Below are 14,057 nucleotides of genomic sequence, written 5' to 3'. Positions count from 1 at the left end.
TAACTATGAACAGGTCTGCTGCTAAATTCTATACTCTAAGCCTTCAAATAGTTCAAAAAACAGTATGAACCATTTATGATACACTTTTCTTTTGCATTTCAAAAGTACTGCATCAAATTAATTACATTTTAAACAGTCAATTGAAGACAGGCAAGGAACAGTGTCTGAAATAGAAGAATTTTTATGTAACCATTCAGTGTTAAAAACAAGAGAATCAAACATCAGTTCAAATTAAAGAGCAGTTTCGAACAGAAGACATTTGATTAAAAGTTTCTTTTAACATTTAGAAATTTAAATACATTTACCTAAAGATGGTTAACTCCCATCTCTATGTTACTATACAATAGCTTAAAGCTACTTTTAAATGCTAGTTCTATGTTAATTTGAAATTCCAGAACTGCATTCTTAACTTTTTATGTAAATTGGCTATTAAACTGAGTGATTCCATACTTCCTCCCACCCCAAAATAAATTTTAAAAATTGAAGCTTTACAATGCCTTGAATAATATTTTTCAAATGAGTAATTTGGAATAGTTCCCAACAGTTCTATAGGAGGTATTTTGTACAGTTTGGAGAGCAACTCCATATAAAGTTCTATTGCAACTGAGCATTCACAGTATGCCACAGTCCATACATATTACTACATATACATATCAGGTTTGTAAACATTGGAAGAATACACAGAACATAGTACCACAATCCTCTGGTACTGCTGAAAGGAAGATGAGGTAACATTCATATAATCTCAAAGTCCACAGAGGTCCTGACTGAGTAGGTAAAACAGCTGCCAACGCTTCTGTTTCATAGTGTGTGGTTAAGGCGCTCTACATCACGGTCTGCTAAGGCTGGATTCATTAGCTCTCAGTATCCCAACTGCATCTTTAACAGCGTGGTATATGACATTCTTCACCTGCAGGAGCAAAGGAGAGGTGCTTGATTTTACAAGCAAACAGCACAGATAGTTTTTTCCAGGTTTCCCACTCAGTTCCCCTCACCCTGTGCAGGTCAGTTCAGACACACCCATCTGCCCAACCTTCCTGCAAATCACAAACTTGGGAAAACATCTGTTCTATTTTAGTGGGGTTTTTATAAAGGGTCAAGAGCACTGAGCATTTACCTGCAATTTATCTTCATGGTTTGTATGCGTATGTGACAGATATCTAAATTCCTGAGTGAGCCAGAAGCAGTGTTTGACATGCTCTGGGGATACAAAGTCTTCTGCAACTTTAATACAACTGTACAAATTATGAACCTAGAGAAGACAAACAAGCATTAGCCACGTGCTCAAAGGGCTGCCCAAGCAGTCAGGCCCTCCATGTCCCTGGTGCTTGCCTGGTGAGGAGCTCCTGCTGGGATGAAAACTACATCTCCTAGAAACTGTACAATAGCCCAGCCTTGAACTCCGTACTCCTGATGAAGGCGTTTCCTCAGCGATCGGTCCAGGTACCAACTCTGGTCATGAATGGGATCATGATCTACAGGGTTTTCTTGGCCTTGCTCTTCTGCAACCTGGGAAAGTCACAAGACAACAGGCATTTTAATGCACCAGTCTGACTGTACTGTCAAGTTGTATCTGTGGTATTCCACAGAAACGTGTGCCAGAGGGACTTGCACCATGTGTTCAGGTAGGAGTTACACAATGAAAGTTTGGATCTTTACTCAGACCTTTATCAAGGTTTCAGCATTTCTCAGGTCCCACTGGCTTCACAAACACATTGTAAATGTGGATATGGAAAATGCAAGTAATCCCAACTGACAGTGGCAAGTGAAACAACTCATGTTCACGTTGGGAACCACTGTCACACATGGAACCAGTGTTCTGACACTACTGAAGGAGAGGGACTGTGGAGAAGAGTGGGAAGTGACAGGACAAGGGGAAGTGGCTTTAAACTGAAGGAGAGTAGGTTTAGATTAGAAGAAAAAATTAGGAAGAAGTTCTTTCCTGTAAGGGCAGTGTGGCACTGGCACAGGCTGCCCAGAGAAGCTGTGGCTGCCCCATCCTTGGAAGTGTTCCAGGCCAGGTTGGACAGGGCTCTCAGCAACCTGGGATAGTGGAAGGTGTCCCTGCTCATCACAGGGGGTTGCAATGAGATGGTCTTGAAGCTCCCTTCCAACCCAAACCATTCTGAGATTCTCTGACTCTACAGCCTGTGACTGGAAGACACCAAGTGTGGAATTCAGCAGGTGTCTGCCTTGAGGCCACAATCAGTCAGTGTGTGCTCACTGACCCAGAGGGTGCAAGCCAGATTTTCAGGAGAAACAAGACTGGGAGGCACAACAAGCATTTCAGGACAGAAATTTGACTATTGTGGGGAGAGAATATCTGCAAGAAATTACTGTATAAATCCAACTTGCTGCAGCAGCCATTTACACTCAGAACCGCAGCCCAAAAACTCATTTGGGAGGAGATAAACAGCTTGGTTCTGCTCCACTAAAAGCTGCTGAAAGCCCCACACCTGCCAGCAAGTGTGATAGGAGAGACTGAGGTGTAGGACACAGATGTCAGGACTCCAAGTGCTAATGCTTATCAAACCCAGTGTCATGTTTTATCAACCTTAAGATTTGTTCTTTGTTAATATTAAATAAATCTGTTGCAGCCTCTCCCACCAAGGAAGCCAAACTGACCAGGCTAACAGTTGCTGAGATCATCCCATTTATCCTTTTAAATTTCAGCATACTGGCTCTTTCCACTTCTAGAGCACCAAAGAAGTTTCACAATTAAAGCCACAAAGAACTCTGGACCATCGGAGGTAAATTTAAACACTGAAACAAGTCCTTTTGGATATAGTAGCAAAGCTCTATAAACCCTTAACTCCCACAAAAACACAACAAAATACCTCATGCTTTTTCCTTAATTCAGACCTAATCAAGGTATGGGGGAAAAAGAGGTAGCAAGAGAACAATGAAGAGCATTATGTATCATGTATTGCTCTGACATTTCTCAAAAACATCTCACAGTCTTTCTTAAAATGATCAAATTTAACTGCTTCTCCTTAAATCTAAACCAGCTATTTTCTTGTTCATTATGTAACATTACTCATCTATGAGATGAGTGGGCAGAAGGAACATCTGCACACAAGGGAACTTCCAGCTTCAACTCCCCACCCTTTTCAGACCCTACAAGACTCACGGCACACAAGTTTTGTCTTGGATACAACTCAAGATATGTTTCCACAACAACTGGGATATGAAAGAGGAGAAAAGCCCAAAAGGTAGACTTGCAAACCTACAGGGCCAGAAGATAATTTTTTAAGATGAAAGCTTACCTTCTTCAGGAACTCCCGGATTTTCTCTGTATCTTTGGCAGCATAAATGTGCCACAGAGCTCCAGGCTTTTCTCGGCTTTCAGTAAAACGTTTAATTGTCAGTTCATCAGAGTCACCATCCTGAATGGTCTTAAGCACTTCTGTGGAGAGTCAACATGAGCAGTTACACTAAAGGATCTTCCCTCTGGCCACAGAAATATCCCCCAGACACCACTAAGACTTTACCTTCTTCCTGATCAGCCTGGCCTTTGGGGATCCCCACATAAACCATGACATTGGCTGCATCAGACACATCCAAGTGCAGGTTTGTTGTGCCATATTTTCTGTCCTCTGGTGTTATTAAGCCTGAAGGAGGAATCAAAGTGGAGAAAAAAATGAGTGCAGATCCATTAGTGACACAAAGAAATGTTACACCACTTTCAGCAGCACTTTCTGAAAAGCTTAGAGCGCTTTTATTCCAACTAATAAATGTTTCCAGAACAGCAATATGCGCTTTCTATCCAGGACCTTGCTCCATCTTGTGGCTTCCCAAGTGATCTGCTGACAGGCTGATACAGAACAGCATATCTCTATCTAACCTGTATGATATCAGAGTCATGTTTAAGTCCTGCTAGAAAAGGGTTTCTACAGCAGTTCAGGATAAAGCATTTTGAGAAACCATCTCTATTTCACTCTAAACAGCAGCTGATACAGGATTTACTATCAACAATCTCACTACTGGCCATGATGCTGCTCCATTTTAAGTCTTTTGAGTGACAGCAGATGAACCAGACATGGGAAAAATACCTGCTCAAGGAGAGATTAAAAGCTAAATGACACAGCAAAAAAAAAGAGAACAAAAGCAATACAGCCAGAAACAGCAAAACAACAAATACAAGTTGCCAGCTACAGGAAAGAGGCTGTGGAGCAAGTTCATTGGAAGACCGGAAATAACAACTATTGTCTTCAAAACATCTGGACAAAAAGATGTTTAATAAAATAAATCATATCATTGACACCTATAGGGGAGCCAAAGTCAGATTTTCTGAATCCATGGGATTAATCAAATTGTCTATAACAGCAAGGATTCACATAATCTACAGAAATTTCAACACAAACGTGGGGAATGTGACCTTTAGAATGAAAGATTCCTCCTTTAGAATGAAAGATTCCTTACCATAGGCATTGTACATCTTGGGGCCCAAATCCGGTCGCACAAAATAGTTGGGAAGTCGAGAGGCCAGGTTGAGTTTGCCACCTCTCCTGGTATATTCTGGCAATGGGATGTTTTTCATCAGATCATCAAACCTAAGGTAATGCAGAAATTTAACATTAGGTACTGATAAAACCAAAACCAGACAGACTGCAACAAAATCTCTCTAGTCAAGGAAGTGTACTCTTTTCCCTCACGGGGTTTTGGTGGACACCAGGAAAAGGAGCCAAACAAAGAAGGAACAAAAATACAGCAAATAAATTTAACTGCTCTGAAGTGAAGCTATTTCGTTGTGCAATCATCTCAAGGAATATCAATCAGCCTAAGTCCAAATACTTAAAAATATTTGGCCAAAAAGTAAGCCTCAACCGAACTTCAGATTTCAAAGTATCCAGGCTTTTAGGAGCAGTTTTAAGTGCTCATTTAGCAACAAATACCATCAACCACATAAAAATTTATCATGAAACTTGTGCAGGATTTCCCTTTGTCAGGCATCTCTGAGAAACATATCTGTTCACATGTCACCAAGTGCTGCTCAAAGCTGAGGCAGGTATCACATAAGAATGTTCCTCCAGCCCATTGTTTTGGGGGTGTACCACAGAAACAGTGAATGCTTCCTCTGGAAATTCATACCGAGAGGGCATCATATCTCTGAAGTCTTCTCCTGGAGGCCAGTCCTTGAGCTTCAACACCATTGGCTCTCCCTCTTCTGTTCTCAGGCGACCTAATTTGAAATATTAACAAGTTTTAGTTTTCAGTAGTTGTACAACTCAGAATATAAAGAATTAAAATAAAGAAATCCTTATCTCACGTTTAAAATCATGTTCATTCCACAACTTTTCATGCAGAACTAAAGACATCCAAGTTCCTCTGACACCAGAGTAGGCTGTGACATTCCTGACAAACGTGTTACAACAGGAGATGTCAGACAAGCAGCCTTCACTGCTTCCCTGCCCAAGCACTTCCTACAACTTAGCTCAGAAACTGGTTTGTGTTTGAGGCCACAAGTAGCTGATGAAGCCAAACGTCTTCAGAGATAAAGTAGCAGAAAAGAAAGGTGTGAGTCTTCCACCTCCCACTCTTCTTGCCCTAAGTACAAAACTCCCTAAGCTTACAACTCATTTAAACAGCAAAGCAGATCTTTAGATAAGGATGTGCAACAAACAGATGAAGTAGAACTCCAGATGCAATAGCAAGTGTTAATTCTCTCAGAAAACCTCAAGCTCCTCTAAATCTATTTTTACACAAAACAACTTCAGTTCCTCAGGGCTAAGAAGTACCTTCAAGTTAAAACAGCAGAATCAATTTAACCTGTGAGCACCACCCCTACATGTGCTCTACTATTTCACTCAACTGGGAAAAAAAAAAGCTGGCAGATGAACCCTCTCGCTAAGAAAATCTTGAATTTCCTCAGAATGTTTCCCCAAAAGACTAAAGGCAGCCAAACATACTCCTGAAGGAGAGTACTTCATGGGAATGACAGTTTTTATCCAATCCACAATCCTACAAATGTCTGCAATGAATCCTCACCAACCTGCCCAAGGTGAGGAGAAATCCTTGAACATCTTGTACAGTGCTTATGGATCACAAATCTGTGCTAGGGTCAAATTACTGCTGCTGAGTGTTTTAGCTACTGGAACAAAGGTTCAAACTACTCACTTGAAATATCTTCAAAACCATCCCAGAAATCCCCTACAGTAGCTCCAGTGATGATTTCATTGGTCCTGCAGTTTACCAGGTCTACTTCCTGTTGGCCAAATTCCTTCCTAAAGGACTCTGGTCTCCAGAGGTCTGCATTTAATTTGTGATGCACTCCTGACACCATTACAGGCTAGAAATCAAAAGAATATATTTTGAAGATTTATTAAACACCAAAAATTCTAACTACAATAGGGTAATACATAAAATACACTGAGCATTTGAATGCAGGCATTTTCCAAACTAAATGCTCAGAATTCTGCTTTACCATGCATCTGAGCATTCTCTGTTTCAAACCAAGGCAGCTTTTTATACAGAGCTATAATTTCAGTTCTGTGTTTAGAAATGGATTTAAACAGTAGAACAGATCCTTAGATAAGGATGTGTAACAGTGCTCATGTCACATTTGATGAAGGTTGCACATTGCTTATCACTACAGCAGTTGTAGCTGTGCTTCAGCTAAAGAATGAAGTACATGAATTGCAAATGCAAAGAACAAGAAAATGAAAATACCTGTCCCTGCTTCCAGCACTCCCTGAAGACATTCCAATTGCTCTCATTGTTGGGATCCTGAAGACACAGCAGGCGGTTATCACACAGCCAGTAGTGGGGTGTGTCAAAGCCCATTATCGTGGGCTTTATGGTCAGGCCTTGAGGTTTCTTAGGCAAGTCTGTAATGGCTCTGTTTTGCACCAGGGAAGCAAAAATGTCATCAAGGATTTTGGGTGTACTCTTCAGTCCATTGTCTGTCTGATAAAACACATGAAAGAACAACAACAAAAAAATTAGTGCTCTTTTCTGTTGCCTTATCCTGCAGGCTTTAAAGAAAGTATTTGCAACTTTAAGATTTTTTACCAATCATGCAGAGAAGCAAACAACTGAACTCTATCTAAAAATGAACCATCATTAAATGCCAGTGCCATTTCTTACATTTAGTCTACAGAATTTTGGCACAAGAATTTCTGCTCTGATTTGCATCTCAGCAACGCTGCAGAAACCCATAATATGCAGCAGGGAACAGAACTTGCTTTATATCAAAGACAGAAACTCAGTTTTAGCAAAGAACTCTCAAGGCCAGTATTTTTCCCCACCACTTTGAAGTCACATCTGCAAGATCAGACCAAGTCCAGAAATATCTGAAGTGAACCAGTCTGCAAATGGGGTATGGAGAAGACACCACAGAAGGTTCTTCCCTCCACCTGCAACTTCACTGGCACTTTTTTTAGTCTAAAAGACAACCCAGTCAGTGCAGCTGCCAGACTCCAGCCTAAGGAAGTTAATCTGCTTTATCCCTTAGTTCCCAGTTCCTCAACAAGATTTGCTGGTAGCACCAAAACACAGAAACTGAATTAGTCATTTTTCCCAAATGAAGACAGAATTTTACTTACTGTGACAAGAAATTAAACTGCCTGTGGCAGTTGTTTACAGGTTTGAACAGAATCTAAACCTGGGATCAACTCAAACCTGTAGGACAGAATTTTTCCTGTACCTTTCCTGCAGAAGAGTTCAGCAGGTTCCGCAGGAAGCCCGTGTTGTTGTTGCTCACAGGGGTCAATATTGCACTGTTGAATGTCTGCAGGGCTGCAGCTGGCTTGGCTAAGCTAGGGAGTGTCTGGAGAGGTTTGTTTTCATTCTTTGAAATTGGTATGACAAGTTTCTCTGAAAAAAAAAAAAAGAGGAAAACTGTGAGAATACTTCGAATTTTTTTTTTCAAGACAATATCCTCCTACATGCATACATGTATGTATACATGTACATACACAGATATAAATCTCCCAATACATGCAGATAAAATATCCTTCACTTAACTTTCCTCAATAGACCAAAGTTTTTTACATCTCACATTCTAAAAAAACTAAAAACCAAAACCACAAAAAAATCAAAACCCCCAAACCACAAGAAAAAAAAAAATCCTCAAACTGAATTTTCAAGAATACTTCCATCAATGGGATTTTAATCCAGTTTTTGAAACAGAATATGCTAACTCTGCCAGGCTTTACTCTAAGCCATTGGCATGGCCAGTTCTGCAGCACAAGCACTGAACACTCATCCCAGCAGGCAGATGACATCACTCAGCACAAGACATGGTTGGGTCTGACCTATATTCCTCTGCCAAACAGCCACAAAGGGTTTACTCTTCACTGCTTCTGCACATACCTTTGTTTTCTTTATTCACGTTTCCACTTGTTAGGTTTGAAAACCAATTTAATGAAGGAGAAGTATTTACAGAAGTAGCTTGTTTGCTTCCAAGTGCTGACTTTAAAGGAGGTTCATGTGTAGTGACTTGTGGGCTCAGGACAAAACTGTTGTGTTGAAGGCCAGGCCTGTCTCCAGATGCCAAGTGCTGAAAAAGCAAAGCAATAACTTGTTTAGACACAAACACACCCTACACAAAGAACACAAACAATAACATGTCCAAACTCATCCTTTAAAAAGTAAAATGGTTTGGCCCCTCAAAACATGTGATCTCCACAAGAGGTCAGCACTGCAGCTCAGGATCAGGAGATGACAGTTCAGGATTGGGAATCTCCCAATTTTAGGGGCAGCCAGAGTCCATCACCCCTCAAGAAAAGCACAGAGAGACAAGTTTCCAGGTGCATTTTCTGGGATTGCTTTGGGAACTAAGGGCAGTTTCAACAGCAGTTCTAGTCATAGCTGATGCTCAGGTCAGGGCTAAGCTGGAGCTCCAGTTCAGAGGACTAACATAAGGAGCAGTCCTAAATTCTTCTCTTAAGGTGGCAGCAAAAGTGCCTGAGTGCAGCACTGGCCTGGCCAGCACAATCCAAGCCTAGGACTGTCCACCTCCTTTGCAGCTGATTTATCTGGTCATTTGGAGGTTCTAGGACTAACCAGAACCACAGTTTTGCCCTGGAATTCCTGTGTGACTGGTGACATTTCCTCTCTGCTCAAACAATTTCAGCTACGAAATTATTCTGCTCTTTTGTCTGCCTATCATTACATTCTGTTTCATCTCTCACTGACTGCTGATGCTTGGCAAGCATTCTAAACATGACATAATACAAAATGCTTCAACCTTTAATGAGCTTATCCTCACACAACCAGGGCAGTAACTAATTCTATAAAGATGTGTAGGTAAATTTAATGCAGCTCTCTGTCCAGAATCACAGGAAATCTTGATTCAGAAGACTGAAGCCAGGTCAGCTGGATGCTAACTTTTCATTCACATTAACTATCTTCCACACTTTTAACAAATGAAATATTTTTTGTCTCTTCTGTTCATTACTTATACCAAAATCAAGTCCAACCTGCTTCTTACACTAAAGGTAATATTTATTTTCAAAACAATGCTATGAATAAGCATTAAAAAAATCAAAATCACTTAATTCACCCTATTACTTACAAGATACTTCCAAATTAAGCTATTAATTTGTGCTGTTTTCAAAAGCAAAAAATATTACATCAATTTATAGATATTGTATCTTGTAAGGTTTCCTTTTTTTTAAATTTACAGAGAAGCAAATGACCAGATTGCCAGAGAAATCAGTAATTCTCCACACTCTCCTAACTCTCAAATTTTTTCATGCTTAGTTCTTTTATGAATCCCAGTATTCCTCCACCTTACTTTTTTGGATGTTGCATGTATTATATCTCCAGGACCCAAGGAACAGCCTACACTTCACAACCATTCCCTCTTGTCTGTTCTTCATATTCTTAAGGGATCTCTCAATCTAATCCCATTTTAGCTCTAAAAATCCTCACTGAGCCTTTTTCAAAGCCAGGTCAACTACTGAGGCCTCAGTGTCAAAGGTTCACAATGAGATTTTCCCCAGAATTTGAAGAGTTGAACCAGAAAGATGAACCATGAATACAAATTGTCCCTGTGATGGTGGGGTTATCACAGAGGTCAGGGCTGGCAACCTACAAAGTCAAATTAGGTGTGGCTTCAAGAACATTCAACAGTCTGACACAGACTTAACTGCACAGACATAGAGGCAGTAACAATACCTGTTTTGAATCCTCCTTAAGAGCTGGTTTTGATAGTGCTTTGAACTGCTTGTTTGCACAAGGACAATTTGCCTTTATTCCCCATTTGGTTCTCACGGAGTGAACAATGTCACCAACATCATAGAGAGCTGCAGGGAAAGAACCAGCAGTGAGCTCACATGTAACCACAACATCCAGCAGGCACTCTTTTTAAGAAATTGTGTTGTGTAGATATGTGAATACTATTCATCATTAAACAAGAAGTTCTACTACTTCTTTATAAAGGTCAAAGATAATAAAATAGTATTAGACACATATGCTATTCCTATCTTTCAATAATAAATTTTAAGCTTTTACTAATTTTACTACTAAAATCAAACCTCACTCAGTACAGTATCAACAAAAGACAGCAAAATCCTACAGCACATTTCTATGCTAATCAAATATTTCAATACCTTTTCCAGGAATAATTTGTGTAGGCATTAGATTCTCTGGTTCATGTACCTGCCCCTTCACACATTTAAACCAGGAGAAAGTATCAGAGTCATCATCTGTAAAACAAATCCATTACATTTTGTTACTGCTCTGGAAAGTCACATTTTACTATTACTGATATATCCAACCACAGGTGTCTACAACGTGTCCTTTAGGTTGGGAAGGTTTTGTCTCATTTAAGGTTGTCATTCACTTCCTAGTCCAATACAGAGATTTTACTTCCCCTCTTCCCCTCCGTCATTTCAGGTAGCAATAAGCACTCCCACCTTCATGTGAGTTTTTTTTCCTCATCCTGTAGCAATCCACGCACACCCCAAAGCCACACTTGGAGCAGACCCAGTGCAGGTTGAAGATGGTGGTGTCACAGACGTCACACATCTCGCGAACGCCGCGGACCGCGCGCTTCCAGGCCACCTGTCCTGCGGGCAGAGAGGACAGCCCGAGTGTCAGTGCAAACAAATCCAGAATTTGCATGTTCACTACAGCCACTTCAAATACAGACACACAGCTCAGACTCGGTTTTGTATTGGAGTTCCAAAAAATGTTTTTGCTGTTACACAACAGTCCAGGCAATTGAGAGCAGTTTGCTTCCTCCTGTGCAGCACCAACCACTTATTCCTGACACGTCTGCCCAACTTAACAAGCACACTGCTGATATTCTCCTAAGTGGAAATGCCACAGCTACTCCAGGAAATAAGTTCAGGTACTGCTGACAAGCTAAGCTTAATGTGTAGCTTGCCACAACCAGCTTGTCTTTGTTCTCTATTCAGCAGCATGGTGGCAAGTAGCTGGGAGGTTTTTTGTGTCTGTGTTTATCTGACCTTCTCAGAGTGGTGAATTTTCTTCTCTGAAGCACTGACTGCTGCTGTCCTATATGTTTCCTCTATGTCCCTTCTATTCCCCTTTCCTCATCCCAAACATTTGCAGCATCCTGCAAAAAGTTACAAGCCCTTCTAGGACAGTATTGTTTTTTGGTGGATTTGATTATGCAAAAATTATTTTAGCTTGATCTCTATTTCCTTATGTTGTGAGCTAGAAAACTAGCCTAGACAAAAAGCACACACCTGCCTCCTCCTACCACCTTCCACACTTGTAACTTCTCTGAAACTACTGCCCACAATGTTTCTTAATTTTAAAAGCAAGTTATGAGAGACCATGTCCTAATGCATGCTAAGAAAACCATACCAGGATCCAAGACATCTGTTGCTCTTCTTCTGAATAATGCCCATTGACTATGTATGGAACAACACTGGAATAGCTTAGCACAATTTGTTCTTAAGTAGGAGGTAAAGATTGTTTGACTACTTGCTTCAGAATTCTTCCAAGAGACACAGGTCTAAATAGCACCAGCTCCATTCTTCTCTGCATTTTAAAAAACATGCACTATATTTATCGTTTTCTAGGTCAACTCTCCAATTTCCCCCAGACAGGATGAAGGTTTTTTCTTATCTTTTGAATGCCACTTCCTATCTTTTCTGAATCTTCTCCCTTTCTACTCCTATTTTTTTGGCTCTTCTGTAGTTTAATCCAGTCTCCTTTTGGCAGTTGGTGACCAAGGAACAACATGACCTAATAAGCTGTTCTTGCTATATTGGTCAATCTTTTACTTCACAGGTATAATACACTTAAATTTACCATAACTTCAAGCCATGGTGGCAGAAGAATCTCCCTTTTTCCTGTGCTGACTGAGCAACTCTCCCACTGAACTGTTCAAAAAACACCACAAATTCAGACTGTAAATTACTTTTTTCCTGCCCAGGGCATTCAAAGCCTCCATATTAACGAAAGTGAGTTTCCTTACTCTCACCAGTCAGGGCAATAAAATCAAAGGTGAAATAATGAGATTTTGCTCCTTTCAAGTCAGTTCCAGAACTCACATGTCCCTGGCTTTTAAGCAGAGGATGTTTCTGGTAGCTATGCCAACAGATGCATCCTCTGCTATTAAGAAACACCACAGCTCCCCTTCGTTTCATGAACTCACCCAAAGCTTCACCCTCCCAAAAGTGTTTCTGTATTCCAGTCTATGTATCTCACTCTGGCTGCAGATGATTCAGTTCCACAAGACTGAATATATTGCAGGTCAAGAGAAGAGCAAAGCTTGCAGATTTCAAGGAAAGACCCCATAGTGAGTATTTCTGGAATATCTCAAGTCTTCCCCCTGCTTTTGAAGGGCATTCAAGCTTGTTCAGCTTTTTTTCTTCCAGAACAGTGGAGTGACTACCAAACATAGGATCTTTAATGTCAACACTCCACAAACACAGCAGAGAGTGGAAATCTCCTTAACTGTGCTGTACCCTGGTCATGCACTTAAAATTCAGAAAACAAATACAGTTTTAAGTCATGCTACTGCAAGAAGTGATTATGCAAGGTTGCAGACTTTCCCATTTGTCTGTCTGCCCACATTTGCTACAGAAATATTTTGATGTGGCCAAACCCCTGTGGTTTGGGGTGGCTAAGTTTGCCCTGTCTACATTAATTAACCTCCCCAAACAGTTACCCCAACACCTCTCTGATCTATGCACACAATCACTTCTGAAAGTGCTACTGGAAACTTGCAGGTGGAGGGAAAAATCTTTTACTCACAGACAGTATTAGGTCCATGATGCAGTTACAATAAAATAGGACCAAAGCAATCTAACAGAACCTGTGCAAAATAAAATCTTTATTTCCTTTTCATACCAACAACAGATCTTGTTGTCAGCTACCTGGTAGTTCAGTGGTTTTTAACACTTTGTAATAGGAAAAGAAATTTGATAAATTGAGAAACAACTAACAAAGAAGGGTGGAATTACCCTTCCCTTTCCCCCTCTCTAGAGGGGCAAAGAGCTGTTGACACTCATTCACAGTGGCTCTTCACCATTCCCTCTCTGAGAACAGAGACACTCAAGTCTTATATGGTACTTCCAAATATACACAATTTTCACACAGAAGCTTAGAGCTTCACACAAAGCTGTGAAAACACAGATGACTTCAACACAAGTTGATCTTACTGTGTGGTTCAATCGTTGACATGACTTCCTTTTCAGATATCACCAGCTGGCAGAAGTGGTCTCCAATGTTGGCAAGGATGTATTTTGCTGTGTCCAGATCTAGACCCACAACATTTTTGGATAAAGGTAGCCACAGACTAATAGCCTCAGGGTCATACTTATTTGGAGTTAAGAAACCTTCCTCACGCAGTATTCCATGCTTATTGAACTGCAGCCTGATGAAAAAGGAAGAAAAGGAGAAAGTCTTCATCACCTCAAATGCTGTACTGGTTTATATTCATTTCAACCAGTCAGTGCTTGAGTTGCAAGTGTGCGTACTGTAGACAATTAATTGACTCAAAGGTTACAACAGACATGGGTAAACACACTGGTCAGTGGCATTAAGCATGGTCAATGCACTGCTTGTTTTAAAGAAAAAAAGACTGAAAACATCCAGGTTTTTAGTTAGGAAATCTACCTTACAACAAGTGG

General features: G+C 40.5%; 1 protein-coding gene across 1 annotated transcript in view; it reads right to left on the bottom strand.

Annotated features, from left to right (window-relative positions):
• Positions 1-165: 165 nt before the first annotated feature.
• KDM3A (lysine demethylase 3A) overlaps positions 166-14,057 on the bottom strand; it is a 28,811-nt gene continuing 14,919 nt past the window's right edge. The window contains exons 12-26 of the mRNA XM_033060213.2: positions 13,587-13,801; positions 10,863-11,015; positions 10,557-10,652; positions 10,123-10,250; positions 8,314-8,500; positions 7,646-7,815; positions 6,670-6,906; positions 6,118-6,289; positions 5,092-5,182; positions 4,423-4,553; positions 3,492-3,611; positions 3,267-3,406; positions 1,333-1,509; positions 1,118-1,252; positions 166-910 (exon numbers count right to left, since the gene is read on the bottom strand). Of these exons, the coding sequence (XP_032916104.1) occupies positions 830-910; positions 1,118-1,252; positions 1,333-1,509; positions 3,267-3,406; positions 3,492-3,611; positions 4,423-4,553; positions 5,092-5,182; positions 6,118-6,289; positions 6,670-6,906; positions 7,646-7,815; positions 8,314-8,500; positions 10,123-10,250; positions 10,557-10,652; positions 10,863-11,015; positions 13,587-13,801 (2,233 nt within the window). The 3' untranslated portion in view covers positions 166-829. The remainder of the gene's footprint in view (positions 911-1,117; positions 1,253-1,332; positions 1,510-3,266; positions 3,407-3,491; positions 3,612-4,422; positions 4,554-5,091; positions 5,183-6,117; positions 6,290-6,669; positions 6,907-7,645; positions 7,816-8,313; positions 8,501-10,122; positions 10,251-10,556; positions 10,653-10,862; positions 11,016-13,586; positions 13,802-14,057) is intronic.

The sequence above is a fragment of the Catharus ustulatus genome, chromosome 5 (assembly GCF_009819885.2).
Source record: "Catharus ustulatus isolate bCatUst1 chromosome 5, bCatUst1.pri.v2, whole genome shotgun sequence".
In the NCBI taxonomy this organism is placed as follows: Eukaryota; Metazoa; Chordata; class Aves; order Passeriformes; family Turdidae; genus Catharus; species Catharus ustulatus.
Note: the sequence above shows the minus strand (reverse complement) of the source record. Positions and strands in the feature narration are given on the sequence as shown.